At 44.4% G+C, this 27,173-nt stretch overlaps 1 protein-coding gene across 4 annotated transcripts in view; it reads right to left on the bottom strand.

Annotated features, from left to right (window-relative positions):
- ZCCHC7 (zinc finger CCHC-type containing 7) overlaps positions 1-27,173 on the bottom strand; it is a 200,882-nt gene that overhangs the window by 59,018 nt on the left and 114,691 nt on the right. Inside the window, exons 3-4 of one of the 4 annotated variants that reach the window (XM_042454491.1) lie at positions 24,876-24,913; positions 21,310-21,532 (exon numbers count right to left, since the gene is read on the bottom strand). The exons of 2 other annotated variants lie outside the window; for them this stretch is intronic. In XM_042454491.1, the coding sequence (XP_042310425.1) occupies positions 21,350-21,532; positions 24,876-24,913 (221 nt within the window). In that variant the 3' untranslated portion in view covers positions 21,310-21,349. Of the gene's footprint in view, positions 1-21,309; positions 21,533-24,875; positions 24,917-27,173 lie in introns of those variants that run through there. One more of the 4 variants, XM_042454490.1, reaches the window with a different exon arrangement.

The raw sequence follows: 27,173 nt of genomic DNA, 5'->3' as shown, positions 1-27,173 counted from the left end.
CCGATCCCGAGGGAAGGTCCCTTGTGACTGACCGTGCGGCTGCCAACGGGCGCTGACACTTCCGGAACGAGAGGGCCGGTGCAGAAAGACATGCCGTGCTTCATTCGCCGCCGCCTTCAGCCTGAACGGGCGGGTCAGGCCGGTCGGTCGGTCTCGGCGGGGAAGAGCCCGTCCCGTCGAGCGCATGTCCTCGATGGCGCCCCTGACCGTGGGGTGAGGTCGAGGCCCTCAACAAGGCGTGGCGTCAAAGTCCATGGATGCTGACATGGCCCCTCGCACCCCCGACATCCGCCATATGTCTGGAATGGTGATGAGCCAACTCCCAATGGAATGGGCCCTCGTCCCTGATCTCCACCAGCGGCCTCTGATGGCATCTGGGACGTCCGGAGACGAGGGGGGAGATTCCGTTTCCAATGAGGGTGCGTGAAGGTAAGGCCGCACCCATGCAGGCGGTAGATTGGCAGCCTTGAACCCCAAGGGCGCGATGCCGAGTAGGCCGTTCCTTGGCCAGTCCGTCCCACCTTCCTTCCGCCTCCCCGGTCGACAGGGGGGTCGCCTGCTTCGGGACAAGCTGTGTTGGGCTTCCCCCACGATGGCAGAGTTGCGGCCTGGGGTGGTCGGACCAACCAAGGGCAGCTCGCTGGGGCGACCCTGTAGAGCGACTCTAAACCTTACGGGAGGGGCGCCGACAAGGTGGCCGAGAGGCCCACCAGGACATCTTCACATCACGATGGTCTGGAGCGAGGGAAGGAAGGCAGCAAGGCGGAGTAGGCAAATCGTCCGTGCAACCACGCTCCACCGGGTCCTCCGCGTCGTCTTCGGGAGAGGCGAGCTCGACGGTCAAAGAGCTCTCGCGCATCCTTCAACGACATGCCTCGGTGAAGGACCGGACGTCGTCCGATGGGGAAGACGGCTCTGGGTTTGTGCATCCTTGGGAGAGGCCGGGTCCCTAGATGACAGTCCTCGTCGCGAGGGGTGCCTCGAAAGGAAGCAGTCGCTCGTCGTCGGAGTCCAGGTCAGAGGAGAGGGGGTCCGTCATCTTCTAACCTGGGATCGCGGGCAGGTGCGGAACGAGGTTCCGCATGAAGAACCGGGAGCGCCTGCGGGGTGGAGACGGCACCTCTCGTAAGACCGACATAGGCGGGACCATCTAGACGGAGGTGGCCCGGTCTTACTGGATGGGGGGTTCAGCTGGTGAACGCCTGCAATCGCTCTGAATCCCCTCCGAGACCCGACACCGTAGTAACCGGCGCGACTGCGTGTCGAAGAAGAGATCCGGAATGTCATCACGCATGGCTGTCTTAGCCTCGTCGTCGGTTGCCGAATGGGAGGCGACGGTGCTTCTGGGGGAAGCGAGGAAGAACGGTGTCTCCATCCCGGGACAAAGTTTCCTGGTGGGAGAGGGCAGTGGGTGTCCGGCACCGGGGTCCGCCGGCCTACCTCGTCGCTCCGGATCGCGGGGAGCTGACGAAACGGAAAGCGCCGGCCTGTTTGGACGGGGAGCGCTTCTTCGCCTTCGCCTTCGGGGGAGCTGTGGCGGGTCGATCCTTGGAGGATTTGGACTTTTTCGGGGCAGGATTCACACGACCGGTGTTTGTCGTGGTGCTCTTCTTCCCAAGGCCTGGGAAGTCCTCTCCGTTGGGAAGAAAGATTGTCCGGAAGGTCTAGAGGACAGCAGCCGCTGCCGACGAGGAGGTATCGCGACTTTGCCACGTCAAAGGCACAGCCAGCTCCTTGGACTTCGGAGCGTGCAGATGCCTTGGATGCCTGGACGACGAAGGCAACACAGATGGACCTCCGGCTTCGGTAGCCCTTCTCGAACGCGAGCCCCTCCGATCCCGTCTTCGGTTTTGGAGGCCGCGCGGTACCACTCAGTCCCGAGAATTATGGGGGAGGCTATTGGAGGGTTCCGTCGGTGGCGCTGGCGGTTTGGAGCCACGGGCCACTCGGAGGTGGTGGAAGGTGTTTTGTCCCGGACGGGACCACACCACGCTGAAACGGCGGCCCTCCCCGATTCACGCTGGACAACTGGCCCAGAGAGGGGTGGGGGGCACGGAGGCGGGACAGAAGACGACCGTGAACCCCCCTCTTGTACCTTGCCGAGGGCAATCCCGAGGGAGCTTTGGGACTCACGGTTCTTCGTCCGGCCTGGGAGGAGAGGGAATCTGCATGAGCAGACAGGCCTTGGTGTCATGGTTCTTCTTCTTGCCAAGGCACAGAGGCAGGAGAGTGCGGGGTTCCTGGACGGCACCTTGTGCCCCAGCAAATGTGCACTACGTGAAGGCGTCAGGCATTTCCAAAGTCGTCAAAGCCAGGTAGAATCGTAACAAGGTCAACAGTCCGAAAGTCCGAAGTTACCAGGGCGGGAGAACAAGAATGGTCAGATCGTCCGAGGGTCAAAAAGCGAAGTGATTCCAAGCAGCAAGCAAGCGAAAGTTCCCTTGAAGCAAGCTAGTGGCGGCGAAAAAAGGAACTGGTGGAAAGAGGCGGAAGCAGGGGCCTTATAACGGTGTGCGGAGTTTTACCACCGTCCAAAAAATTGTGCAATATTTGCAGAGTTAACTCTGCCCAGTGATTCCATAGGTTTCCAAGCAAGCACTGTCAGGCGCAGTGAAACCCATTTGTATGATTCGCAGAGAGCACGAAGAAGAACTATAAAGATATCAGTTGGTCTAGGTGATTTTTAAACAGTGTTAGTCACTTCGCAGAAAATTCCCATCAAATGCCTAGACTAGATGTGCATTTTGCTAGCTTATAGAACCGAACATTATTTATTCTCCTCCACTTCCCAAGTTTCAAATCAGCCATTCCTTCCCAGAGTGCCTCGTCCTCCAGATCAATGCCGCAACTTATAACATTGCAACCCTCCTTCCTCCTCCATCAAGTGTTTAAAAAAGGAAAAGAGACAGAAAACACAGAAAATAAGGGAAATACAAAATAAAATAAAGCTCTTCGTTTGTAGCACACAGTTCTCTCTTTTTTTCTCGGAAGTATTTTTATTCCTTTATTTCGATGACGATGTGAAACAGACAAGTGATGAGTAGTTAGTGCTACTGTAACAATGACACTGTAGAATAGGGAGAGGTTTGAGGATTTCCAGGAAACTGGGGGAGCAGTGGGGCCTAATGTCTTGTAGATCACCTTACCCTCGCTCCAATCCTCATACCGAAACTAGTAGAGAAAAAAGTTGTAAACTGGAAAATATGTTGGCTTATTTGCCCTAATTTAGACTAATAAGAGTTCTGCTTTTCTTAGTACAGTGGTACCCCGGGAGTACGAATTAACCGCTTACGAATTTTTCGGGATAACTAAAAAATTCCCATAGGAATTTATTGTTTCGGCGTAACGAAGGTTTTTTCGGTTACGAAAAACCTCGGCGCTATCCGCCACCGTAGGGCCAGCGAGAGCTATGTTTTTTTTTTCATACGCCTATGGGGGCAAAGTCAGGTTACGAAGGGTTTTCCGGGTTACAGAATTAGCAGCGGAACAGAATTAATTTCGTAACCCGAGGTAACCACTGACCTGGGTTTCTGATTAGCACAGGGCACATTTTTTCCCACTGGCAAATCAAACTGCAACTATCTGTTTTGCTTAATAAAACACTGCTACCAATTTTTACTTATGAATTTTATATGTAGCTCATACATGTCACTATTATGTAGGTCACCACAGGCAAAAGAACAACAAACATACAGGGAGCAGGTGTTATCTTCAGCAGCGTTTCTAGCGACGATCAGAGACAAAATAATAGTTAAAAAGATCACAAGGGCCATCCAGTCCACCTTCTGTTATGTAGGAATACCCCATCAACCTCTCCCCAACAGATGACCATTCAACCTCTGTTAAAACTCCAAGAAGAGAAATCCACCACACTCCGGGAGATTTTTCCATTTTCTAAAACTCTTACCCATCAGAATTCTTTCTTCTTAATGTTTAGGTGGAACTTTTCCTGTAGTTGATCCTGGCTCTGTGTCCTAGTCACTCTGAGCGCAAAAACAAGCCTACTCCACTCTCATTGACACCCATTCCAATACTTAAAAAGGGCTATCATATCACTCTTAACCGTCTCCTTTCAGACTAAACATACACAGCTCCCTAATGCTCCTCATAGGGTATGATTTCCAGACCTTCATCACCATTTTGGTCCTTTGGAGATATCTCAACGTGTCAATATCTTCTTGAATTGTTGTGCCCAGAAAGGGACACAGGATGCCAGGTAAGGCCGCTCAAAAAATAGAGTGGCACTATTACTACTATTACTTCCCTAATCTAGATACTAGACTTCCTATTTGATGCAGGCCTAGAGAATCACATTGGCTTTAGCTGTTGCATCGGCACGGTTGACTCATGTTGATCGGTGCTCTACGAAAACTGTTAGATTCTTGCACATGTAGTCTGGCCGAATCCAGGTATCACCCAGTCTATATCTGTGCATTTCAATTTTTTTTCTGCCTAAGTGCAGTACTTGCAGTTCTCCTTGGTGAGATCCTTTTGTTAGTTTTAGGACACCTTCGATCGTAAGGTCAGTTTGAATTCGCGTGCTATCTTCTGGGATACTACCCGACCCTGCCAATTTGTGTCATTTGAAAAGTTGATAAGCATGCCCTAGTATACTTCCAAGTCATCTTATAAAGATATTGAGTAGCACTGGAGACCCAGGAAATAACCCTGTGGCCACCACGAGGCACATATTCTCCAGATGAAGAAGGGCCATTGTGATCCCCTCCTGGTTTGGCCGGGTCAACCGAACGACGAAAGCAAACAGTAGCAGTTGTTAGGTAGCCCCAGTTTTTGAACTGTTGTTCAAGGGGACTTGTCAAAGATGTACGGAAATCAAGATATGTGACATCCAGGTCTTCCCTTCATGTAACCAAAATTGTAACTCTGTTTTTTTTAAAAGAAAGATATTTTGGAATGACTTGTTTTTGAGAAAACCCATGGTGACTTTTAGTGATCACCACATTTCTTTCTTCTTTGCGTTTCTAAGTCCTACAAACTGTCCTGTTTTCATGATCAGCTCTAGAATCTTCCTGGTATTTGGATGTTACGACTGATTGATGGTAAAATTGTTTGGGTCCTCTTTTTTTTCCCCATTAAGAAATTGGGGAATATTTGCTCTCCTCCAGTCTGCTGGGACTCTCCTGTTGTCTAGGAGTCTCCCAAGGATTATTGACAGTGATCTGAGATACCTCTTGCCTGTTCGTTCAGTACTCTTTACAAGTTCACTGCCCGTCAGACTATTATGCAGACGGACAGATATGTACAGGGTTGCTTACTGAAACGGTGTTTTCTTCTTCGAGTGGTATCTGCGAAGGACATACAAATGGGTTCACTCACGTGCGCCTGTCGCAGTGCCGGCTGGAACCTACTGGAACACTGGTGTCAAGCTCACTCTGCACAAATTGGGCAACTTTTGGCGGTAAACTCCCGCCCACCCATAAAGGCCCCCTCCTTCCGCGCTCGTTCCCCAGTGTCCCAATTTTTCCGCCAAGCGGCGATGGAAAGAGAGCCAATGTGAGCAGGACACTGAGGGGTGGCGGGTGGGATTTGTATGTATTCGCAGATACCACTCGAAGAAACACCGTTCAGGTAAGCAACCTGTACTTCTTCTTCGTGGTCTCGGCATCATACAAATGGGTTTTTAGACTGACAGCTAAGGAGATAACGGCGAGGGAGTGTCCTGAAAACCAAAGCTATGGTAACCAAAGGTATATTTATTCAATAAACAACCTTGAACCATAAGAGTCAGTCTTTTGTTCATGCACAGATCAAATAGCAATAATTGTGCTAACCTGAGAAGGAACAGAGGTCAATTGCAGACCGATCCCATAGGATTTTGCAAACCAACATACAACAAATGTAACGTGTAACTGTATAACACAAACATCAGTAATGCAATCAATGCAACCCTGAAAACCAACACAGCCCTCCCGAAAGCTGCGTCTCGATGGCCCTGGTGTCCAACCTTAAGTGTTTAATAAAGTAGAGGTTGGGACCAAACAGTACCAGCTGCCTTGCAGACATCCTCTAGAGGGATCCCAGCAGGAAGCAGAGGATGCTGCCATCTCGCCTTGTGGATGGGACCGCACCCTGCCAGGGAGCGGTTTGCCCAAAGTTCATAGCAGAGGTGGATGGTGCTAGCCACCCATTGAGAACCTCTGCGTAGACACAGCCAACCCCTTCTTTGGTTCCGAGTAGGCATTGAAAAGCCTCTCGGACCGACTGGATGCAGCGTTCTGTCCAGGTAAAAACGCAAGCGCGCCCTCACGGACATCAAGAGAGTGCAAGCGTCGCTCCTCATCCGAGCGTCAGATCGGATGCCAGAGTGGCAACACAATGTCCTGGCACATGTGGAAGGTGGACACAACCTAGGAAGGAAGGTAATGTCTGAACGGAGGACCACCTTGTCCTTGTGGAACCTGGAAATGGCTGTCCCCCGTAAGGCACAGAGTTTCCGCCCCGCACGGCGGGCAGAGGTGAATGCCACAAGGAAAAGCGGTTTGTTCCAGGTCAACAGTCTCAAGTCCGCTGTGGCCATTGGTTCAAAGGGCTTGGATTGGAGGGCGGACAGTACCGTCCGCCAAAGTCCAGCCGGCGTTGGTAGCAACACAGAGGGATATAGGTTGGCCAACCTTTTAGAGAACCCTTCACACACAAAGGTCCTTGAAAAAAGACAACCCCCCCCCGAACTGATATTTGGACAGATGCAGACAAATAGCATTTGATGGATGTGAGGAGCCCCAGCCCCCCATCCAAAAGCGCCATCAAAAACTCCAGCACCACGGAGTGGACACCTTTGCAGGAGACAAAGCCCTTTTGGTCTAGGAAGAGGCAAAATCTCCTCCATTTCAGGCATAAGAGCGCTGGGTGGAAGGTTTTTCTGGCAGCCAGGGCAAACGTCCTCACCGACTCTCGGCAAGCAGTTTAGGGCCCGGATCCTCTAGGCCACCAGCGGCAGGCTCTCGATGTCCGGGTGGAGAATTCGTCTCCGTCCTGGATGGAGACAGAGTCGGGACATGGGTCCGAGACGGATGAAGCATCTCCCGAGAGGTGGAGAAGGATGCGAACCACGGTTTGTCTCGGCCACCACGGGGTGTATCAGGATCGCCTGGAGCGTCCGTTGTCATCTTGGACACCACCCTGATGATGAGAGGAACGGAGGGAAAGCGTGAGTAGCTCCCCGTCCAGAGGAAAGCGATGCGTCCCGAGGATCCGTCGAATCGCTTCTGGAGCAGAACTGGGGGACAGTGGCTGTTTCCATCGGTCGCGAAAAGATCGATCCGGGGGGTTCCCACCAGATCGAAGAAGGTCGCTGACCGTCTCGGATGAAGCCTCCACTCGGGCACACCGAAGGAGATCTGCTGAGGCGGTCTGCCAGTCGTTTTCCTCTCCGGGAAGGGTCGCCTGGAGGAGTATGCGCCTCTGAATGCACCATCCCCAGATGCGGAGCGTGAGGTCGAGCAGGGTCTTGGACCTGGTGCCACCTTGTTTGTTGATGTAGTACATCACGGTGGTGTTTCCGTCCTAGGAGGACCACTCGCCGGAAGAGCGTACTCGAACGCTCTCAGGCCTTCCACTGCGAGCTCGCTCTAAGGCGTTGATGTGGAGGAGTTTGTCTGGTGCGGACCACCTTCCTTGACGACAAGGTCGAGCAGGTGGGCCACCCCACCCTCCAGGGATGCATCGGTTGTCAGCGTCAGTTGTGTCTGGGGCCTGATGGAAAGGCTCCCGGTACAGACTTTGGAGTTGTCTAGCCACCATCTGAGGGAAGCGGCTAAGGTCTGGGGACCGTGAGCCACTTTGAAGGCGGGTCCTCTAGCGGAGAAGAAACGGAGAAGGAACCAGGATTGGAGCGGCACGAGACGCAGTCTTGGCCCAGGGGTGACGAATGTCGTCGATGCCCAATGTGGCCCAGGCGACTTGGAACAGCTCTGGCCCTTACCTTCTGGGAGATACAAGGCCTAGGGATGCCGTCAGGGCCCGAAAGTGGTCCGGAGGGAGAAAGGCTAGGCATTCTCGGAGTCCAGATGGCCCCGATAACTTGACCTGTCTGGTCGGTGTGAATGTGGGACTTTCCCTGTTGAACCACCAGCCGAGGAGTCGAAGAGCTGCAGGGCGAATGAGACTGCTCCTGTACTCGTCCTGAGATTCGGCTGCGAACAGCAATCGTCCAGTAAGGAAAACCATGAAGCCCCTTCTGATGAAGGTAGGACACCACTGGAGCCAATGCAACTTCGTGAAGACCTCGTGGGGCCGTGCCAGCCGAACGGAAGCAACGTGTAGTGGTACGAGGCGGAGCCGACAGCGAGCGAGGAGATCTCCTGTGGGACTCCCGGATCCCGATGTGGAAATAGGCATCCTTCGGTCGACAGTCGCGAACCACAGGCCCTGGTGGGGAGTGAAGGCAGAATGAGGCCAAGGTTACCATTCGGAAGCGACGATGTCCAAAAACAAGTTTACTTGTCTCAGCCAAGATGGGCCTGATGCCCCATCCGTTTTAGTACAGTGAAGTACCTGGAAAAAAAGGCCCGAGGATGTTGGTCGGGCGGTAAAAGGGAGATTGCTCCCTTAGCAAACAATGTGCGCACTGTCGTCGAGAGGTGTCCGAGGGGGGATGGACATGAAGGCTCCAGTTGTGAGGGAGCTCTTGGACGCGAGGGCATAACCCCTACGGACGATGGTTAAGAACCCACGAGTCCGATGTATAGAGGCCCAGGTGTTCATAGGGCCTCAAGATGTCCAGAAAAGGATGGTGAGAAGGGACGAAGCGCGCTGCGTCCGTTCAGCTCGCTCTTCCCCTGGTCGGTCTCCTGCCGGCGGGACTTGCGAAATAACCGAGGCGGAAGTTGCGACGGCCCAGAGGAGGAGGAAGACTGCGAAGGGAAAGCGCTGTCTCTGAGAGCCTTGGTGTTGGGGCTGTCGATCCCGGGAGAAGGTCCCTTGTGACTGGACCTTGCGGCTGCCACGGGCGCTGTCGCTTCGGTAAAGGAGAAGCCGGTGGAGGACATGCTGTGCTTTGGGCCGGCCGCCTTCATCCTGAACTTGCGTTCAGCGGTCGTCGCGTCTCCCAGGCGTGGAAGAGGCCAGTCCCGTCAAGGGGCATGTCCCTCGAGGCCGCTCTGACCGTGGGTTGAGATCGGAGCCCTCACATGCGTTGTCGCCGAAGAGCCATGGCTGCAGACATGGATGCTTCCGGAGCAGTCCACCATGTTCAGGAAGTGGTGATTAGCCAGCTTCCGATGAGTGAAGCCTCGCCTTGATCTCCACGAGCTTGCCTCTGGATGTCATCCGGATGTCCTGAACCGGGGGGAGATCCGTTCCATGAGGGTCTGGGATGTAGGCCCCCATGCAGGCGGTGTAATTAGCGGCCTTGACCCAAGAGCCGATGCCGAATAAGCCTTTTTGGCGAGTCGTCTACCTTCTTTGCCTCCGTCGGACAGGGAGGTGACTGCTTCGAACGAAGCTTGTTGGGCACCTTCCACAATGGCCGAGTTCGGCCTGGGGTGTTCTGCAACCAGAAGCAACTCGCCGGAGCGACCCTGTAGAGTGCCTGGAACCTTGCGGGAGGGTGCCGATAGGGTGGCCGAGAGTCCAAGAACTTCTTAACGATGGTCTGGGAGAGAAGGTAGGAGAGCAGACATGGGGAGTGGGAACTCGTCCATGTACCCCGACGCTCCACGTCCCTCCGCGTCGGCCTCAGAGATGCGAGCTGGATGTCGAGGGCCCTTGCCATCCTGACCACGTGTTCTGTAAAGGCCCTGAGTCATCCGACGGCGAAGCCGCCTCTGGATTAATGCATCCTCTGGGGGAGGCCGAACCCGAGAGGACATCCTCGTCCGGGTCGCCTCGAAGGCGGCAGCGGTTCGTCCTCAAGTCCAGATCGGAAGAGAGAGGATCAGTCAACCTGACCTGGGAGCTTGGGCGGTGCGAAGTCTACTGAGACCGGGAGCGCCTGCGGGTTGCGGACGGCGATCTCTCACGTCTACGAGGTGGAGACGGCGACCTGTGCACGTCTACGGGATGGAGAAGGTAATCTCTCGTAGATCGATGCTTGGGGGACCAACTTGGGCCGGTTCGGACACGGTCTGATGGTGGGGGTTCACCTTGGGTAACTCCCTCATGGCCCTGGCTTCCGCACGGCATGTAGTAGCGGGCGCGACGCACGTCGAAAAAGAGATCCGGAGTCGCCGTGTGAGGGGCAAACCGTCTTCATCATCCGTTGCGGGATGGGAAGGAGATCGCTGCCCCAGGGAGAGGGGGGTACGGCATCCACTGTACCGTGGGTGAAGTCCATGGTCGGCGGAGGTAGGGCCGTGACCGAGGTTCCCTGGTCCAACCGACGTTGGCTCCTGGCAATGGAGCTGCAAGGCGGAGGCGCGGACCCGTCTGGAGGGGAGCGCTCTTTGTCCTTTGGTCTCCTCTCCTTGGAGGACTTAACCTTCTTAGGGCCGAATCACAACGATCAGCCTGTCACGGTGCCTCTCTCCCCCGGTCTTAGGAGTCGCATCCAAAGGGAAAATGGGTTGTCAGGAGATCCAAGAGTACAGGGCCGCCGCTGATGAGGGAAGGCCCCGGTCCCTTGGATGCCTTGGAGGATGAAGGCGAGGCGAGATGTCGTCTTTTGGTAAGCCTCCTTCGAACGGGGGCCCCCCGCTCGCCTCCTTTGGCTTGGAGGCCCGTTCGTAGCCCCAGTCCCCGATGGCTTGATGGGGCGCTTGGAGGGTTTGTCGGTGGCGGGGCGGTTTAGAGCCACGGGCCACATGGCGGTGGGTGGAAGGGGTCCCGCCGGGACACAAACATCCAACGTTGGGGAAGGTGCTCTTCCCGATCCCACGCTGGAGACACTTGCCTCGCGAGGATGCAGCGGGGGGCCCCAGAGGTGGGACGAAGAGGACCGCGAACCTCTTCTTGGCAGCTTCCCCAGGGCAATCCGCCGAAGTAAGCCGGACTCACGGTTTTTTTCTTCGGGCCTGGGAAGAGAGGGATCTGCAGAGTGCGCAGGCCTTTGGTCGTGGGCTCGACCAAGGCAGAGCAGGCAGGTGGAGTGCGGGTTCCTGAACGGGCATCTTGCCCTTAGCAAAATTCGCACTTCTTAAAAGCGGCAGGCATCTCAAAGTCGAAGGATTCCGAAGGTCCGAAGTTACCAGGGGCGGGAGACAAAGAATGGTCAGAAAAACAGTCCGAAGTCAAACGAAGTGATTCCAAGCAAGTCAAACAAGCGAAGGTTCCTCTGAAGCAGCTAGCGCGGCGAAAAAAGGAACTGGGGAAAGAGCGGGAAGGCAGGGGGCCTTTAACGGGTGGGCGGAGTTACCGCCAAAAAGTTGCATTTGTGCAGAGTGAGCTCTGCAAGTGATTCCCAGTAGGTTTCCGAGCAGCACTGCGCAGGCGCAGGTGAAACCCTTTGTATGATTTCGCAGAGACCACGAGAGAAATGTACACTACTTTTGTTTAAACAAGCCTACAACACCTAGACTACTGTCAATCCACAAGCATCAGCTATCAGCTGCCAATCCTTGGAAAGTCTCCAGAAAGAAGAACAGCTGTAGTCAATGTGAACAAATATAATACCAGTTCCTAGAATGCTGGTCCCCCACATGCCAGATAGCCTGAGATGTAATACTATAAACCACACTAATCAGAATCCTAAGAGAACTGTCAAAACCATTCATCAATATTATTCCCATATTGGAGAAGGGGGACAGGAGGAAGCCTAGCTATTTCCACCTACTGATTTCCAATTTTAAAGCAGAAGTTTAAAAATTAAAAATTCACAAAGGAGGTACACAGAAAGTCCTGTTTATTCACAAAACTATTTGGGACACTTTATTGCAAAGATTTTTCCTAACTTGCCACACTCAATAACAATAGCTTTGAGTTAAGGTGTTAAAACTTAAAAGATAAAAACATTGATTAAAATGTATTGAAATTTCACAAAGGTCAATAAATCTTTCATCAGTTTCTCCTGAGACAAACAACCCACCACAAAATTAAGAAAAAGAAATCAATATGTGCATAGTCATATATAATGGAATACCAGACTGTATACATTGAAAGGTAAATACAGTCGGCTCTTCTTATACACAGATTTTTTATACACGGATTCAGCAAGCATCACGGTTTGAAAATGTTTCAAAAAAGTATAAATTTCAAATATCAAGCCCTGATTTCCATTTTATAGGACAAAACCATTTTGCTATGTCATTATATTTATGGGACTTGAGCATACACAGATGTTGTTATACACGGGGGATCTTGGAACCACCCAGCGAAACAAGGGTCCACTGTACTCAATGCACCTGACTAAGATTATACAAGCAAGAACTGCCATGTGATCCATCATAGGAGATATTGAGTTCCATTTTTACTTCTATTTTTACTATCTTCTCATGTCTCACCATAATAGCAGGTTTATAATACAGAAGGAAAAAAGATATACTATAATAATATATATATATTATTACACCCAAACACAACCACCACACACACACACACACACACCCATATGGTCATAATATGAATGCTAAGAAGCAGCCAACTATGACCAGGAATGTCGATGGTTGGCACCACCAAATTGTGACAAGCGTAAGTCATCTTGAAGAGAGAGAAGAACAGAGAAGAAGCATGGGGTAGCTTTGTTAACAATATACTCACATCTGCATAATGGCCTCTCTCATATCCAGCGTTTTACATGTTCTTCCAGTACGTTCTCTCAAGGCACTCTCTAAGCAGTTTCCAGGCAAACAACAATTTAAAAAAACAAAATCGTGCTGGACAGCTGTTTTGCATGTGACCCCTTTGTGCACAGAGACAACAAGGGTGGAATTTTCTGTAGACGAAATACAAAGAAATGTTCAACCGTCTGAGGCATTTGTGGAATTCCATGAAGTAACATATACAGGAAAACAATGGTGATCTCACTGAGGTCCTTAGATAGCCACAACTGCTTTATGTAAAGACTCCCTCTCAAATGATTTAAATTTATACTAGATGCTTTTTCTATATTTGCTAGCCAAGGAAACTAATAATAACAATTAATTTTATTGTTATACTTCAGGGCTGTGGAGCTGGGGTTGTGGAGTTGGAATCAGATGAATTTTTGGGTGGAGTTGGTAGAAATGTACTTACTTCTGCTCTGTCTTTAAAACAAAACTTGAAATATTATTATTTATTTATTATTTTATTTACAGTATTATACCCTGCCGTCACCTTAAGATATTAAGGCTTAATTCATCCATATTTACTTTCATACAAATGTGGGTAAGTTTTCTTATTGAGAAATTTTAGTAAAAATAAATTACATTTTATGTTTCTATCATCTAAGTGTCCTAATTGTTCGTGTGAGTGTAAGTGAAATGCTTGTGCTAACCATTTTATATAGTAAATGTGTTTGTAATTAATATAATTTGCCTTTTATGGAAGTCAGCTTCAGATCAAGTTGAAGGGTTGGCTACCAACGCCACAGCCATTAATTTCTCCTAGACAGTGGTGCCCTCGGATACGAAATGGATCGGGTAACGAAATTTACGGTACGAAAAAGTTGGATTGACAAAAACGGTTTCGGTTACGAATATTTTCGGTTACGAATTCTTTCGGCGCGAAATTCAATGCGCAAGTGCAGCTATAGGCTCCAGTGCTCGGAAAAGTTTCGGGTACGAAATTTCGGGTTACATAGGAATGCGAACGAATTAATTCGTACCCGAGGTCAACCACTGAAATACAAACAAAAAATAACACAAGTAACAATAATGAAGTGACATTGACTTAAAAAAGCAAAGCAAATTAATAACATTTGCCAGCAAAACTGGCAGGCAAAGAAAAGAGATTGCCCACGTAAATCACTGGCCTAAACAAGGTAATTTCTTTAGTTGGAAGTAATTAACAAGCGTCCTCCATAATAAGAAGGCCAAAGTCTAGGTGAAACTACTAGGAAGCCCGTCCTCCATGCAGCTACCAAATACAACCACCAGTGCGGCATGATACAGACAAGGGCCTCTGGAAAAAGATCTCAAACCCAGAGAGATTCAAACGGGATACGTGGTATTGTGGGGGTACTGGGCTATAACATGTAAAAGCACTGACTCATCCAAGGATGTTTATACCAATCCAGACTTTGTCCGTCTTCCATGTAAAACTCTCCTCAAGTTTTCCCACTGTTTGTCCTATCTTTTTTTTCTTACCAGGGCAAACCTTTAGGGGAAGGTATGGAATAACTCCACAAAGTGTTGAACTGTGACTAGTAGGGATTGCTAAATGCTTGCCCCATGCTGTTCAGGATTTAAAGGCATCATAGCGGCATTTTCGGAATTGTGTCTAGAATGCACTGGCAAACCAGTGAAGCTATTAGTAGTCCACTTGCTTCTCATAGTTAGCCCCATTAATAGTCTGACGAGTAACTGGGAGCATTGAAAATTAGCTAAGCGTCCTCTCAGTTTGCACCAGTAACCATCAATTTTTAAGTAAGTGGGGTGGCGACGTCATGCACTGATGAGACAAGAATCATTTGCCTCCATTCTTTTTTCTCCACAGGATTCGTTTAAGGTCTCAACTTCCAACTGTTTGACAACCAAAGAATACACAAAACCAGGTGAGGATGGGGGCGAGGTCTCGAGGGCTTGAGAGTCCACCCTCCCCCAGCCGATGCGGGGAGCCGCTTCGGGGGGAAGAGTGGGCGCAGCGAAAGCCGCAAGACAGCCGACTGGAGAAAATAAGTCATAAGACCCAGCCTTGATAGCAACATTTTTATATTATGATTATTATTATTATTATTATTATTATTATTAGTATTATTACTATTTATAAAGCGCTGTAAATTTTAAGCAAGAATATCCCTGTTAGGACAAAAACAGGCAAACAAGTTGCAAACTTACTGGGAAAAAGAAGTGCTGGGAGAAACGCCATATGTGTTGGTCCAAGGAGATGAAGAAGACAAAGAGGAATTTGTTGAGTTTTGGTAGACCCGAATATATTGGACTCCTTTTTGATTGCTTTGATTTACAAGCAACCCTGGAACTTCTTTTCTCCTTAAATTCCACCTATCCTGCTATCTTCTCTTTCTGCATTGACTTTTGGTGAAACACGTTTGAAGAGCGGAGAAGGACAAGGAGTGAGGGGGAGGAAAAGGAGAGAGTGGAAGGAGACTTTGTCATAAATCTTGGAAGGAAAGTGCTCATTTTTCTTATCTGGGAACTGTCAAGTTTGTAGAAAACTATTGTGTAGGAAGGGAAAGAAGCTCTTTCCGAGCCCTCAATTCTGAACAACCCATAAGAAATTAAAGCAAGGATACAAATATCTTAATAAATTAAATTTACTCTGGAGAAGACATCAGCTTGTGACAGCACATCTGACGAGGATTGAAAATCAGAGGGAAGGAATACCTTAAGTTAGTGTGATTAATTAAGCGCACTGGGGAAATTACGTGGGGAAGAAATTCCACTTACCTTCCGTGATAGACTACATCTAGCTGGTCGAAATAGAAGTCGCTTAATTGGGCAATTGAGTGAGGCATGGACGGTTGTTTTGTTCTGACCCTGAAGAAATCTGGACTCCTTATAAACTTTAAGATAATTGTCTGTGCAACTAGAATCTAGGAGAGATATAAAACCAATAGAAACAGAAAAACTAAAAATAAGAAAGAGATATGGAGTTGGATTCAACAAGGAAGCAGAAGAGGCTGATAGAGTGGCGAATAAACAACAGGATCTAAATGCAATCATCTTAAAGGAGCTATGGGAATTTAAGAAAATTTTAAGGCAGAGATAAGAGAAGAACAGAAGGATCTGAGAGAGAAATAAGGCTGGATTTGCAGACGGAAATACATGGTCCTTGCTAAAAAAATGATAATATGAATAAAGATCTGTGTGAATCAAAGAGGAGGTACAAGCACATTTAAAAACACGGAAGAACTAGATAACAAAATTGAGGAATGTACAAAAATCCAAAGAAGGGAAGAACAGATTCTCTGGAAAGCAGAGAAAAACAGAGAGATAAAGCGATTAAAATTAGAGACCTACCAGAAAAGAAGAAGAAAATTTAGAAGAAGGATAGTCCGGTTTTGGCAAGTATTATTAGAAATTCCCAATTAATATAATTGAGGCTCAAATTGATAAACTGTTTAGAGTCCCACTCAAAACTGCGCACACGAAAAGGGCTTACCTCGCGATATTGCTATTTGCTTCAATGGAACAAGAATAGGGGAAAAGTTATGCAGAAAAATTAATAGTGAAAGTTTAATAAGATGAGGTGGGAGGTGGAGGTTTATAGAGATTCTCCACTGTACACTTTGAAGCAACGACAACAATATAGATTCCTAACAATTTGCTCCAAAGGAGAACATAAATTACAGATGGGGTAACCCATAAGGAGTGGTCTTTATTTTAGAACAAAAGATTTTAAATCAATACACTGGAAAAAGCGAAAGACTTATACAAGAGATAAAATAGAGAAACAAATTAAGTACTGGGTATTAATCTATCAAAGGACAACTAAAATTATTTTGAGAATAATTATTGTGAAACCTGGAGAGAAATTAAAGAAATATTAACAGATGGAATACACATTAAATCTTTCTTTACTGGGTAAAATTGTGGTTATCAAAATGGTAATAATGCCAAAGCTAATGTTTACCAATGTTTCCTTAATTATACTATTTGAAATAAAGGAAAACAACAATTTCAAGAGTGGGAAATGAACTAAGAAAATTTTTTGTGAAAGATCAAAGCCCGGATAAAATGGTCTACATAAAGGATGTGAAAGAAAAGGGAGGTTATACCCTCCCAGTCTGAAGCTGTATTACTGGGCATGTAGCTTAGTGTGGATCCAAAATTGGTTAAATGGTGGAGGGAAATGAAGTATTGAATTTAGAGAACGTACAATTAAGATACGGGTGGCATGCTTTTAATGTTATAACAGACTTGAAAAAATAAGGATTTTAAACAATCACCCTATCAAAGATCATTACTACTTACGTGGGGAAAGATAAAAAATATTTACTTCAGTAATCATATGGACTTCAGCAAGAACCTTTTTTGGTAGGTGTTGATAATACAATAGCCAATTGGCTTACTTATAAAAGTTGTTTGGTTAAAGACAGAAAGGGGAGGTAATATTTAAATCAGAGAAAACACTCAAGAGAGGCTTCAGGTTACCCGGTTAAATTACTTCAGATTAAAAATAAATTTTTAGAAGACCAAAATTGATTGGATTGAACAAAAGTTGAACGATAGATGAAATTTTTGCAGCCGAAAAAGAAATGATCTCCAAATTTTATAAATTATTGTTGAGTAGAACGCTTGAACATAATACTGTAAGATGTATGATCAAATGGGCGCGAGATCTAGGTTGTACAGTTTAGTTTGGAAGAAGGCATAATTGGAAAAAACATAGTTTACAATGGCTCAAGATCGCAAGGAAAATTTTCTAAAAATATCAAATAGATGGTACTACACACCCGGAGAATTAAGAAAATGTACAAATTAAACAAGGCAATTGCTGGAGGTGTAATCATGAGAAAGGCAACCTATTATATACAGTGGGGCTCGGGTTACGAAAGTAATTCGTTCCGCGGACCGCTGTTCGTAACCGAAAAGCTTCGTAGCCGAATTGCCATAGGCGCTAATGGGGAAAAACCGCGATTCCGTGCGAAAAAGCGAAAAAGCACCAAAAGTTTGTTTTCGTAACCCGAAAAAACATTCGTAACCCGGAACAAATTCCCTAGGGATTTTTTTCGTATCCCGAAAATTTCGTACCTGGAATTTCGTATCACCCGAGGGTACCAATTTGTATTTGGGGAAATGTAAGGAAATACACAATTTTGGTTAGAGATTTACAATCAATCCAACGAATGATTTGAGAAAATTTCCTCCATTGATCCCAAATTATTTCTACTCAACATGACTTCAATTCTAAAACAACAAAGTGAAAGCAATTTGGGAGAGGTATATTTTATCATGGTGACACCTGCCAGAATGGAAATAGCTAAATTAATGGAAAATGAATAAATCCCGACATGGGAAATTGGATGTTAAATAATGATGATAGAGAACTTGATAGAATTCTCCGTGAACATTAAAAACTACGGCAAGAGAGAAGAAAAGAGGACTGGGAGAAACTAGTAATATTCTGGGGAAAAGAAGGGAGTCTAGCATAACTCTGATTGAATCTAAAGGATATAAAGACATCAAGAAATGGTTTTAAGTAGTATGTTAATTAACACTTTTGTACCTGAATTATAAATAGTCTACAATGGATGGAGAATATGAGATTACAGTCATAAAGATGTAAAAATTGGAGATGTAGGAGCAAAATGAACAATTTTTACTCTGAGTGTAGTATTATTTGGATTAGTTTATGGAGATGGCTATGTGAAGTAAACTTTAATGTAGCTAATTCCTTCTTTGAGTTTAAAATTAGGAAATATGGTGATGTATCATAGCAACGCGTATGCAATGTAAGGAAAGAGATTACACAAGAATGGATGCTTAATTTCCACAAGAACATTCGGAAGTTCATTTTCTGGGTTCAAGATGACAAGAAGAATCATTATGACAAGAACTTGAAACGTTATTTGAATTTTGTCAAAATTTGAAGTAGTATCTACTTGATTCTGTACTTTTTATTGTAAATTTAATAAAGATATTAAAAAAAATTTTTTTAAGTAAGGCGGTTTTAAAAGTGTATGGCTGTATTAACTCTGGCTATTTGCTGTGACTGTGGGAGAGGCTGAACACTGGAGTAAGTAGGTGCTGGAAGTCCAATGAAACAACAAAGACAAAAAAAGACTGTGCCACATAACCTCAGAGGCAGCTTGGCAATGGTTGAAGGACTACAAGGTGAGCCTGCCTGTTTCCTAATCCGGAAAGTGAGACCTTCACACACCCAATTGTCCTGCATGCCTCCAGAGGTTAGGAATGATGGACAGGTAGTCGTACCATATGACACCCAGACTACAAAATGGCACTCTAGCTAAGTGACAATTGTTTTTTCTGAATTTTAAACAGCTTTAAATGACTGGCATTTGCAAATTCTTCTGTGCTGTTCATGGACCGTTTTAATTATATTCACATTTGTGTTGTTTGCACACTTTTTATTCTTGAAATCTAAATTAACTAAAGTTATATTTATACCATTTGGTCACCTTTTAGGTGACCCACAATATGCAAGATACAACATATTTACAGAAAGATTCCCCCCTCCCCAAACATACGCTGTAAGTTTTAAAGAATGTTACAAACAACAACAAATTGCTGCTCTTTACCTAAAAAGTGAAATGGAGGTCATAGGCACTTATGGGTGAGGAGAATCTTTGCCTAACAATTTTTTAAAATTAACACATGAGCACAAGCAAAAGCACATGTGAAAAACTGTGAAAAAACAACAACATGCCAAGCTAACAGAGCTGTATGGAAAACTAAATAAAATGGGGAGATGGACAGACCCTTCATAGTTGGATATTTTTTCCAGACAAGTGTTCCCATGCTACTGGCGCTTGATCGAATGAAGCAGGGGGGGCAATATCCTCTGGTGTGGTCCATTTCTGTGCATGGAAATCAGAATCACCAATGAGGAAGATTAATTTTTAGGAAGGTTTTATTTTCTAGACAGGTCTGCTTCATGGTCTGTAGAAGCCTAGCACTGAACAGAGGTTACAAATAATGTATGTGTCTTGGGGTGGAGTTTTTATTGGCGGTCAGAAGGGTGGCAAAATTATCTATTCTAGGATAACTCTTCCAAACTTTTGGAAGCTTGTAGGATAATTTAATTATGCTCCAAACACCTCTGGGTTAGATTATTGTAATTATTCACGTGGGACTGTCCTAAGACGCAACAGAAGCTTCAAATGGTATGTTGTGCAAGGCCCTGAATTAGATATGGGAAGATAAATGAAAATTGACTTCAGTTCCTAACAATTTTTTTTGTGGCCAATAACAATTCAAGCCAGTAATTGCTGCTTCCTTGCATGTGTCTGTCTGCCCAAGACGTTGCTTCCACCTTTAGTGTTCCTTTCCAGTCTTCATAGCTTTCAAGCTAAACAATGGACATTAGAAAGAGACCTCAAATCTGAGATCCAAACTGGAACTGCCCTCTTAAAGAAAGGGAGAGTTCGGGCTCTGCTTATAAGGACTTCTTTACGATTGCTAATGATCTTTACAACTTGTGCTGATACTCTTTTAAAACTTTTTACTGTTTTTATGGCAGCTTACTTATTGCAAGATGTCTTGGTTATTTTTATTGGAAGCGGTGAGAAACACTAAAGTAAAACAAACTAATATAACTTAAAACCGACATCTAGGTCATAATACTGAAAAAGCTTTTGCGCTATAATCAGGGCAGCAATAGCTTGAGGTCAAGGTAGATGAACAGTGGTACTAGCTTTGTTAAAACTGCTGGTCGCACTTTCAGGTGCTAAACTACACATCTCATACAGAAGATATTTCTCATGTATTCAGGACTGATTGCTCATGATGCGTTTTTGCAGAAACATGAGAGGATATTTAGGCATAGATATGCTCACCCTAGGAGCGGGGTAACAATATAGGTTCGGCTTATCCAGTTTCAAACTCATGAGCAAGCCATGGTAAGCCAGGATTGGAAAATGTTACAGGTGCCCACTGTACCATGGTGAAGGTTTATTCAAGTTGTGTTTAAATGGGTGAGCCATCAAAACACTACATGGTAAATGTTAATAGTTTAAATATACCACCCAGTATTTACAACAGGCAAACACTTATCCAATACTACCATCATTCCAAAAAGTGGCCCTCCCCTTCACCATTTAGCTATAATATGATTTAGTCCACTGCGACTCCTTACCTGTCATTCAGAGACCTCCCACTGACTCCTGAAGGACTGTTTTCCCCCTCCCAGCTAGGCATGAATACAAGCATCAAAAGGGAGGAATACAGAGAAATACTGGGCATGTTCTCCTGCTCTTCATCTTCATCAGCTTTTGGGAATTCTTACTCTGGGTGTAATATGCCTGCATTCTGGATTCTTATTATGTTTTAATGTATTGCTAAAATCATAGGAAAACACTGTCTTCGAATACTACTTCCTTTGTCTCCTAGCCAAGAGAATCATTCTGACTGTTAAGTGCATTGTCCCTTTCAATCCCTCAATTAGGATACATATTTTGAAGAAGTCAGCAAATTATGATCCTGGGACAAAACTACCCTCTGCAGATTTGTAGGAAAAAGGGTTGTTTGTCATTCTCTCCTCCCCCCCCCCACCCCTCCTCCTCTCAATCTGCAATCTCTCTCAAAACACACACACACACACACACAAACACAACTATTTCTCAAAACGCACCTCAATACCACAAGTATGTCTAACCCCAGAGTTGCAAAGCTGACAACTAACAATGACAGAAAAACTGTTGTGTTAATAGACGAGTCGAAATATGGCATTTTACCTTTGGGGGCAGGACAATTTTGTTAGATAAGTGACCTCGTTTATCACAATTTCTGCAAGTGACATTTTTGTCTGTCATGTAGTATCTATTGTGACGCCGCACTGCAACATAGTTGCCGATTTGTGCCTAAAGAAACAGAAAGAAAATTATTGGAAGTTCATAGATTATTGCGCTGTCATCTTTGACTTTCACAGTTGTCAAGACTATTGTGTAGCATCAAAAATCCAGTTGTGTGTTTTTTTTAATAATTGTGAAAACAAAATTCATCTAAATTCCTAGCCTTACATTCCTTAACAACAGAGACTCTAAGGATTTTTTGGTGTTTTTCTTTTCATAATGTCAACTTTAGACAGCACTCTTTTTTTTACTAAATACTAAAATTAATACTAGAATTAATTGCAAAGTAAGCTTAATATATAAATAAATTCATGAGACAGAAGGTCTTTTAACATAGGTGAACATGGTAGATAAAAATATTAAGGAAATATCAGTAAAATTGTAAAATCCATGTTGTTGATCTCTAAATTCTTCCAAAAAATATGAATGTGCCGTAACATGCTGAAAACATATCTATCTATCTATCTATCTATCTATCTATCTATCTATCTATCTATCTAAAAGGAAAATACATGAAACAAGAGTTTAAAACAAGTTCACTTTCTTAAGACTGTTTTTTTATAATCATCTGAAATATGATTTTGCAGAGAGAAACAGTGACTCCTTATTTATTTGGCTGCTGCAGTCTAGTCAATGGTAATAATGGACACCTACTGTCTTCCTAATACAGAAGAGTACAGTTGATAGTGACCATGTTATTCAATTAGAGCAGCACATACTGCGCAGCTATTTGCGGCTAGAGCTAAAGGTCAAGTAAATGTGTGCATAGATGTAAAAGGCAACTGGTGTGTTAGTTGACACACAAGAGTAATAAGAAATCTGAACATAAGAACTATAGACCTCAAACTGTATAATACTGTATTAGAAACATAAGGAAGTATAAAAGGAAGCAATCTCTGGAAAAGGAATGAACAGAAATTCAAGGTAACATAGTAAAATTCAATTCTGATTTTTGTTGGGGAGCAATCTTACTTGGCTTCATTTATTTTTCCTCTGAGTTCTGGATACCATTTTCAATGGTGACTAAGGCAAAATTATCACTATTTTTCTTTGTGGAAAAATAGTTTTATTTCATTAAATCAAGGTTTCCCCCCAAAAGATCATGGAATTCCCACAACAGATTAAGATGAATTGTAAAACATTTTAACAGCTTTTCGATATGGTCTCATGTTTGGCCCATTCTTCTCTTATAACCTTCATAAAATTTGCAGGAAATGGAGTATATGATTTGGAAGCTGCCTTGAATCACATTTTGGAAGAAAGCTGTGATATACCATATATACTCAACTATAAGATGATCTCACATATAAATTGTGATTTGGGGACCATAGTTATGGAGTTTGATATGACGCATGAAAAAGTCCAGGGTAAAACTTAGGGACATGTAACAAAGGAGCTAAAGTAAAATAATGTCAAGGAGCTTTAAAAAATTCAGCAGATACAACTGTTTGTGATCACACTAAAAGCTGGATGAACTAGAGAGTAAAGGAATGGGGTACTTCCAAGACAAATTACATTCTTGCCTTAAATAAATAAATAAATAAATAAAATGGCCAGACTTGGGGGGGGTAAATCCCCTTTCCCTTGAGGAAAGCCAGGATCCTCAAGCTTTGCTTGATCAGAAGTACCTTTAAATTCCAGTGTCTTAATTGCCTTACACAATAACACAAAGATCATCAAACTGAAAAAGTCTAGCAGATGAAGGAGCTGCTGAAGAGCCCTCATTCTCTTCTTCCTCCAGCTCAAAGACCTGAAGGTGACTGTGAAGCCAGATCACATTTCTCTTCTGAGGAATGAGTCATGATAACTATTTTTCTTTTCTTTGCTTTACTAGAAGCAGCTTGGTTACCAAAAACAGCAGGCATTTTCCCTTTTGCCTCGCTCTCCTTACTTAAAATGGCCACCGCACCTTCAGCATCTAGCTTCACCCCGTCCTTTAACAGGTGAGCACAATTTTCTGATGTTGTCAGCACTGATGATAGGGGAAAGGGGCAGGAGGGAGAAAATTCAGGTGTTTACAGTAAGTAGAGTGGAGGTATTTTGATATCATAGTGAGTTCAGAAAAGGGGCTATTCCTATAGTATGGATCTGGAGACAACAATGGCACTTTACAGAGCGTCCAAAAAGGCGTTCTGTCGGCGCCCATGATTGCTGCGCCAGGGAACCACAGTGGACAAACCACGCGATTCCCTGGCGCAGCAAAAAGAAGCTGCAAAAAGCAGGTTCTTTTTGCGGTGCAGTAATAATGCTGCAAGGCGCCAATGGCGCACTTGTGGCGTCATTTCTGCGTCACGACGTGCGGATGCTAAGTGCCTGCGACGTCAAAATGGCGGCACCCATGTGTATAGGGCACCGCCCCTTCCTAACCCTAGTACGTGCCGAGCACATACTTTTTGGTGGTGTGGAACCCGCCAATGTTTGGCTGACTGAGCCCCATTTGAACCAAGTCCATCACTCATGCACCTGACGCTCAAAAATTCAACTACAGTTCAACAAATTAAAATGGGGGAAAGGAACAATGTAGGATTTCTGAATTTCACCCTGGTTTGTGCCCATGGATCAGAGGTGGTGGTAAAGATTCCCCCTGTTTTCTTTAAGGTGCTAAGCAATTTTTAAAGAACAGACTACTTTTATATGTAAGAATGTGATTAGGATATGTCTTTTGTCCAGGTTTATTTTTAATAGTTTTTTCAAGACCCAAAAAGCACCATTAAAAAAATGGACATGACAGGACGGTATAAGGGCAACTGCCAGTGAAAATACCCTCTTTCCTTTGATGCATATTCCATAGTCCATTCACATACAAAAATAAACACATTTGTCTAAAGTGAGGATGGGGCTTTCTTTGAACTTACTAAAATATTCTACTATAAATAAATCTTAATTAAGAGAACAGATACAAGAGATAAAGCTACATTTCTTCTTTTACACTTCAGTAGTTTTTTTTATTTTTCTAATAACATTGTAGACACATAAACCTACAGTTAGGCATGATCTAAATCCACTCATAGTCTGACATCTTCTTAAATACACAACTAAAATATCCATGTTTATTCTCAATGAAAGGTGCTAGAGACTCTAATGACAGATCTTGATTTTTAAAATCCTATCTATCCCTAGTACTCAGTTAATCTGTGCTATTCATTTTCTAGCTTTTTCATAATTATACTGGAAATGAGCATGGAGAATTAAATTTAATATCTTAACAAAAGTCAGGAGCATACACATATTGCTTATATATGTCACACATCTAAAAACAAACTATAGACTGTTTTAACAAGTCTTCTGCATGAAGATTTGGAAGACATATTGATAATCTTATAGTTTGTTTATACATACTGGAATAACTTACCTCTAAGTCTTTATTACTGATGGCCCAGCCTGTTCCATCTTCTGAAAAAGAGACACACTGTTAGCTGTCTTGATAATTTTTATTATGAAGAGGTGGAATATAATGTAATAACAGCACACAAGCAGATGTGACTAGTATTTATATAAAATGGTTTGCAGTGGGAAAATATGCACTAAAGGTTTTATAGATCTGATTTCACCTCCTTTATTCTAATAATTACATATGGTATAAATCATTAATATTGCAAATGGTCATAGGGAAATAAAGCAGAGATCAGATTTCATGTAGCTTGTCCAGGCAGTTTGCTCATCTGAACAAATACTGTAAAAGCAATTTACAGATTGTAGAGACTGAATTCTATTTTTGAACAGTGCTTCTGCTATTTCATTGCACTAGAATGCACATAGACAATGAGGAAAATATTTACCCAATGCATTTTCAATCAGTTTGAGGAATTCTTGGGAACAGTCTTACCTATAACACAGGCACATAACACTTTATATGTCGGGTTTGTTTTTTTTAAATGTACACCTAATTACCACACCAATCTTCAAATCTAGCCTGTTATGTCCTGGACAGATAGACAGGACAAATGTGCAGCTCCAGCTCCAAAGGCCTATTACCAACATCCTGCACCTGACTGGCTCATTAAACTATGTTTCAGTGGCCACTGATGTTAGAAAAAGAAGAAATAAGAGGTGCCTAATTCTCTGTATCGAGCCCATCTCTGATTATCTGGTTCCTGGCAGGACAATTCCCGAGTACTGATTTGGAATTCCTAAGTTGCAGGTGAGTTGGTATTAATCATACCATCTTCTCTTTTCATTCCCATAAAACTATAGTTTTTATTTGAGACTACCCAAAACAAAGCCTATAAAGAACAAATAGTATGTGAAAGCACCTTTTACATTCTACATTAAGATACAGTTTTATAATTATGTCACTGTGTACACAACATCTTGTCTCTTGATTAATACAGTAGATCCAGTCCGGAACAAAAGGAAAAATCTTCCTAAGTGGTTAACACAACTAACTCCTAGAAATCTGCTTATCTTCCCTTGAAGAAACATCAGTGAGCAACTTTCAGTGGTGGTAATGAATGAATAAACAGACTTTCAAGTTACAAGAGATTCTTCTACAGCCAGGAGAAAAAATAAGAGCCCTGTTGAACTTTTTATTTTTAGATTTATATAATACCCTTTCAGGCACTTCCATCACTAGGTAGCATAGGATAAAATGATAACCAGCTGTCAAATTGACCATACTTGTGTTAATATGTAGAGGGGTTATGCAGATTGGAAGAAAGTACATTCGGCCCACTGTAGCCATGTATTTAGTATCCACAGATTTAACCACCCATTGCTTGACAATATTACCAAAACAAAACCTCAAAAAGCAAACCTTGGTTCTGTCATTTTATATAACAGTCACCATTTTACTAAGCCACTGAATATGGGAATTGAGCAACTACAGATTTTGGATTCCACAGGGGCTCCTGGAACAAAACCCCAGAAGATACCGGGGGCCCACTGTATAATATAGGTAAAGGTGGTCTTTCAGATAAACCAACTCCAAACCATTTAGGGCTTAACAGATTCACACTAGCACCTTGAACTGAAATCAGAAATGCACTGCTAACCATGCAGATGGTGTAAAAATGATGTGATGTGTTTAGAACTCCTCCTTCCACTAAAATTCACCATGTGAAGCTTCCAAACCAAGAGAGAACCCTCATTTACAGTACATAGCAGTAGTCAAGTCTGGGTATAACTGCTGTGTGGATCAGATAAAAGCCTATTTCATCCAGCAAACTGTTCCCAAAGTAGCCAACCAGATGTCATTTCACAGGTAAGGCAGCCCTACCCAACGGTTGTTCCACAGCAACTGGTATTCAGAGAAATTCTGCCTACGATCCTATGTGTCTAATATAGCCAACACACTAGTAGCCATTAAGAGGCTTAACCTCTCTCTAATTTCATTCTAGAAACTGATGGTCAACATCAATTCTTGAATAAGTAAATTTCATGTATTGCTCATTTCATTTTGTCTGTCTTCAGTTCTCTCATAATTCAGCTTCATTAACTACCTTTGATTTTAGTATTAATGGGAGAGAGTAATAACTTGTATATCCAATGTTGCATAATAAAAAATTGAAGGAAGCCATTTCTTATCTACACAGCAAGCAAGGATTTTAACTAAAGCAGATGCTTTACTCATTTTAGACGCAATTGTAATTACTTTTGTTCTATAAACAGCTACTTTTTTATTCTGCCATATTAAAAGTTCTGTGTAATTTAG

Source organism: Sceloporus undulatus, chromosome 2, assembly GCF_019175285.1.
Source record: "Sceloporus undulatus isolate JIND9_A2432 ecotype Alabama chromosome 2, SceUnd_v1.1, whole genome shotgun sequence".
NCBI lineage: Eukaryota > Metazoa > Chordata > Lepidosauria > Squamata > Phrynosomatidae > Sceloporus > Sceloporus undulatus.
Note: the sequence above shows the minus strand (reverse complement) of the source record. Positions and strands in the feature narration are given on the sequence as shown.